At 41.7% G+C, this 5664-nt stretch overlaps 1 protein-coding gene across 1 annotated transcript; it reads left to right on the top strand.

Moving 5' to 3' along the window:
* The first annotated feature begins 2729 nt into the window (after positions 1 to 2729).
* LOC147605223 (uncharacterized) lies at positions 2730 to 4107 on the top strand. Its single transcript, XM_086794063.1, has 2 exons — positions 2730 to 3471; positions 3771 to 4107. Exons 1-2 carry the CDS (start codon positions 2897 to 2899, stop codon positions 3934 to 3936), a joined length of 741 nt encoding a protein of 246 aa, XP_086650189.1. The 5' UTR covers positions 2730 to 2896; the 3' UTR covers positions 3937 to 4107.
* The last annotated feature ends 1557 nt before the right edge of the window (positions 4108 to 5664 follow it).

The raw sequence follows: 5664 nt of genomic DNA, 5'->3' as shown, positions 1-5664 counted from the left end.
ACAAATGTGAATGGAATGGGTGCAGGAACATGTAATATTACCTATTGATATTATATTTTTAGGCATAATTTTTGAGGGGTAGCATTTCCCTTCAAGTTTGACATGAGAAGCACCAAATCAACAATTCACTAATTGTGCCCATGGATTTTAGAAATATGATGGGTAATCTTTCACGCATTTGATGGCATAAATGCCCAAAAATCGACACACTTATCTTGTTGACATGTGATAAATCTACCTCCACTTCTATCAAAAGCAAATTTGCAACCTCATCCATCCTCAATTCCATTATGTGCACACTATTGATACCTACCCTAGGCTAGATGACCCTTCTTATGATGGGCAATGGGTTGAAACTTGAGACATTGTAAACATAACTAATATGTTGAGAAACGTAAGGGCCGTTATTGGCAAACTCCCTACCCATCAAACATGTGGGGTTGGATGGGGGAGTTCACACCCAACTTCGAAGGGGGAGATCTTAAGCGGGCATCATGTGTATAAAGACCCTTGATTATAAAACTTGTAAGATTAAATCGAGTCAATTTTTTGGCCAGGGATGCTAGTGTATTATTGGGGCAGATCCTTTTTTTTTTGGCAAAGTAAAGTGTCATGCCACGATTTGAATTTTTTTAAATAAAAATATCAAAATCAAAATAATGCAAGGCCCAAACGAGGAGTACAATTGGCCTGACAAACTTCCACGTGTCAATGTGGGACAGCATAATGCAAAAACATTACGATCTAGTAAAGTGCTGACACGTGTATGGTGTTTGTGTGTGTTGTAGCGAGAGACACACTCTCTCTCTAGGGGCATCTCTCTCTCTTTTTGAAATAGAGCACTTTTTGCAGCGTTTTAAGGTGTAGACGGAGGTGCTCTCCATAGGCATGGTGGTGGCACTGCCACTGGTGGGGCGTGGCTTTGTGCTTTTGAGCTGTGTTTCTCTCTCCCTCTCTTCTCTTGCCAGGTATCTTCCCCCCCTAGCACATGCGCGCACACACACACACACACACACACACACACACACACACACACACACACACACACACACACACACACACACACACACACACACACACACACACACATGCATGCGTGTGCACACACACATAGACACATGCACACATGAGAGAGAGAGAGAGAGAGAGAGAGAGAGAGAGAGAGAGAGAGAGAGAGAGAGAGAGAGAGAGAGAGAGAGAGAGAGAACTCTACTATAGAATCAAAATGTTTGTAGAAGGTATGATTAACCTATGCCTCATCACTGTATGTATCATCATCATGGGATCTTACCATTGAAACGAGCTATTTATTGAAGTGGAGGTTTGATGCATGATAAAGAAAAAAGCTTTAGTTTATAAAATTTAAATGTGTAATTAATTTGTGTTTTCATCTTTAAAGGACTACTTTATTTGGTCCTACATAAATAATTGAAGTCAATAACCCACAGATATATAGATTTAAAAAAATGGCACTTTTGAGAGCTTTCATCGAAGTTGTGATGACCTCAAATAATAATCACTTTAACTTAGAAAAGGACTTTTTCAACCACTTTGAGAAAGCACTAAACTTCAACTTTATTGTCTTACACATCCACACTTGTGTCAATGCATCACACATTTGCCAAGTGATGTCAATTCTTATATTTTTTCACTTTGTACACTTGGTTATAATGGTCACATTCTATTGAGTCAGATTTAGTGATGTCAATTCTTATATTTTTTCACTTTGTACACTTGGTTATAATGGTCACATTCTATTGAGTCAGATTTAGTGGATGTATTAGAGCTTTAATCAAGCCATTTAAAGGTGTGGGCGGCATGAAAGGAGCAAAACTGCTCTCGAGGGAACACGTAGGTGCTTATTACAACAAATGTGAATGGAATGGGTGCAGGAACATGTAATATTACCTATCGATGTTATATTTTTAGGCATAATTTTTGAGGGGTAGCATTTCCCTTCAAGTTTGACATGAGAAGCACCAAATCAACAATTCACTAATTGTGCCCATGGATTTTAGAAATATGATGGGTAATCTTTCATGCATTTGATGGCATAAATGCCCAAAAATCGACACACTTATCTTGTTGACATGTGATAAATCTACCTCCACTCCTATCAAAAGCAAATTTGCAACCTCATCCATCCTCAATTCCATTATGTGCACACTATTGATACCTACCCTAGGCTCGATGACCCTTCTTATGATGGGCAATGGGTTGAAACTTGAGACACTGTAAACATAACTAATATGTTGAGAAACGTAAGGGCCGTTATTGGCAAACTCCCTACCCATCAAACATGTGGGGTTGGATGGGGGAGTTCACACCCAACTTCGAAGGGGGAGATCTTAAGCGGGCATCATGTGTATAAAGACCCTTGATTATAAAACTTGTAAGATTCAATCGAGTCCATTTTTTGGCCAGGGATGCTAGTGTATTATTGGGGCAGATCCTTTTTTTTTTTTTGGCAAAGTAAAGTGTCATGCCACGATTTGAATTTTTTTAAATAAAAATATCAAAATCAAAATAATGCAAGGCCCCAAACGAGGAGTACAATTGGCCTGACAAACTTCCACGTGTCAATGTGGGACAGCATAATGCAAAAACATTACGATCTAGTAAAGTGCTGACACGTGTATGGTGTTTGTGTGTTGTAGCGAGAGACACACTCTCTCTCTAGGGGCATCTCTCTCTCTTTTTGAAATAGAGCACTTTTTGCAGCGTTTTAAGGTGTAGACGGAGGTGCTCTCCGTAGGCATGGTGGTGGCACTGCCACTGGTGGGGCGTGGCTTTGTGCTTTTGAGCTGTGTTCCTCTCTCCCTCTCTTCTCTTGCCAGGCATCTTCCCCGCCCCCCCCCCGCCTTTCTCTCCCTGCATCTCTGCCTCCTGCAAGGAGATGCCTGGCAAGCGGCCTCGCCAGATTCAAAGAACCACTAGCATGTCCCATCTGGGCGGCTGCGGCGGCAACCCATTCGGTGTGAAGTTTACGCCTGTCGCCACCTCCGCGGCGGCCGCTCCAGAGAGCTTCGGAGAACCAGCTTCCCCTAAGGCTGTAGCCAAGAATGCGTTTTATCTCACAGGGGCACCACCTCCATGCAGGCAAGAAGTTCCTCCTTTTCATGAAAACATGGAGGTCTTCAGCGGCGTCGTCTTCGGCACACCGGAGACTGCGGCCGCGGCCGCCCAAAGCGAGGAGTACCCCCAAAGCATGGCCATAGATTCCAGTGCAGAAGAGAGCTTGTATGCCTCTCACACTGACAGAACAGTAGGTTTACAAGCCCACGGTTTGGCCCATCAAACCCTACATCTGGGATTCTCTCCACCGCGATCTCTTGAGAACAGATCAATGGGTTTTCAAACAAGGTTTTACAGAGGTGGAGCGGTGGGATCTGTGCAGTCAGCCTACTTCCTTGATGTGTGCTTTCTCTGCATGAAACGGCTGGGGCAGGGCCGGGACGTTTTCATATACAGGTAATTTTCTGAGAATCTCAAATGTTTGGTTGTCCAAAGGGCCATGCTAACTGAAAGTTGCAAGCTTACATGGGCTTTGTTAGAGACTGTGGAGCTGTCTCCACATAGTTCTTGAGTTGAAAACAGTGCATGCAACCCATGTACCTCCCATAGCTTGGATCTGTGTGTTTTATACTAGCTCTTTTCATGCTTGGATCTATGTCTTTGCATGCATGTTAGGAGATTTAGTTTAATGCATTGTGGGTTTCCTCTATAATGATTCATTTTATCTTGTGATCTGCTTTCCCTTGTGGTTATAGAGGGGATCGGGCCTTCTGCAGTGTAGAGTGTAGGCACCTCCAAATAGCAGCCGATGAGAGGAGAGAGAAGTGCGGATTGACATCTGTCAAGGAAGGGGTTGGGGTAACCACTCCAGCCGGTGATCCCTCTAGCACAGGTCAAGTGGAGACTGCTGCAGCGGCCTAGCTGAGTACAAAAGTCCTTTTTTTTTTTTTTTGGTTGGAAGTCTATGGTATGCATATAAAAATATGCTCTCATTGACCTCCTTCAACAAAGACCATGGCAACTATGCTCCCTTCTCTTAAGGAAGTGTAAAATCTTGAGAATATTTCATCAATGTATAGAAGGCTATTTCCTTTTCTTTCATGAAGATTATCTGTTCTTTTCTTCATCTTTACACACTTCTTCGACAGCTTCATGTTCATGATCCATCACATGCATGCTTGCATCCTAGGTTGTTCTCTATGAATATATACTATTGGCTTGAAGGCCTGCAGAGCAATTGCTTGAGAGAAAGAAGATAGTGAAATGTTATTGAAATTCATCGAGTTTTTAGTCATGTTCATTAATTAGGTGAGTGTCTTGAGTGAATCCTAAGGAAAAGCATGTGAATTTTGACATAAACAGCCATTTGATTAACAAAAGCATGTTCCACTATAACAAGTGCGTTTTCAAGAGAGAAGACGTGTGGGAAAGGGTTTCACAAGTGGCAAGTAAAGGTCAAATGTAATGTTGGAGATTTTTACACCTCAATTGCCATATGTTGCAATTTAAACTTCATCACTTGATGCATCCGAAAAGGGGAGGTGTAAAGCTTCCAAGTTGGTCTTGGAATCTTAAAGATTTGTGTCTATTTTGACAAGAAGGTTTGTGATTAATTGGGCTCCCATTTAAGCAACGTGTGAACGTTATGTAGTAATGGATATACAAGGTGGAAGTTGCTCTACATGCATTTATGATATGTAACTTTGCATGAAGAAGATAGGCATAAGACTAAAGATACTAAAAAACAAATATGCATGGGTATGCAGCATGGTGTAAATGGCTGATTGGCCTTTGATGCAAGTGCTTTTCCTCTTACATCTTGTACTTACTAGCAATAAAGCATTGAGTCGTCCATCACCATGTTTTTCGTTCCCCCTTGCTTTTGGGTGTGCAATGCTATGATGGGACATTTTGAAAGTTTTCAACAAATTGGTATCATGGCTCTTTTTTTGGCCGTGGCTACCCTCCTCTATTGGCATTACATGGCTTTCTTCCTTGTTAGTGAGTGACCCTCTTCCAATATTGTGGCACTCTTGCTATTATCAATGGCTCCCTTTTGCTTGAAAGGGACTACTAGCATTGTCAACAACACCTTAAGCAAGGCGCCCAAGTCCCATGAGCATCTATGTAGCCCTAGACTAGTGGGCATCTAAATAAGTCCATATGTAGGACCACCCATACTTTTGTTTAAAGCAAAAACACTAGATGCCTAGTGGGAGTTAATCATTAAGTGTCAGGTTCAAAAGTCTTGGACATGCTTCTTTGCCACACATGGGCTTTTATGCAATGATTAAGGATGATTTGGTAAGGCTCTTGTGCTAGGGTCTCTGTCTTTTGCTATTGTCTCAATGCCTCATGCACTAGTCTCTTCTCTCAAAGCTCAACTTAAATTCTTATGATTGAAATCTATCTTGAAGATCAATTGTTTGAACCCTTAATCCATCTTGGGGATCAAGTTCAGCATTGATTGGTTCAAAAGTTGCACGATTAAGGTGTTTAACAATGGGATAAGTGCATAGTTAGTTATTTTTCTGCAAGATTGTTACACACCCCTTAGCTCCCCATGTTATGAGTGTTGTGAGAGGGAATCAAAAGTGGGCCTTGGTTGGAAAATTGTAGCTCAATTAAATTTTTATTATATCTTTTGTC

The sequence above is a fragment of the Cibotium barometz genome, chromosome 60, assembly GCF_041138505.1.
Source record: "Cibotium barometz isolate CiBa-2024 chromosome 60, ASM4113850v1, whole genome shotgun sequence".
NCBI lineage: Eukaryota > Viridiplantae > Streptophyta > Polypodiopsida > Cyatheales > Cibotiaceae > Cibotium > Cibotium barometz.
Note: the sequence above shows the minus strand (reverse complement) of the source record. Positions and strands in the feature narration are given on the sequence as shown.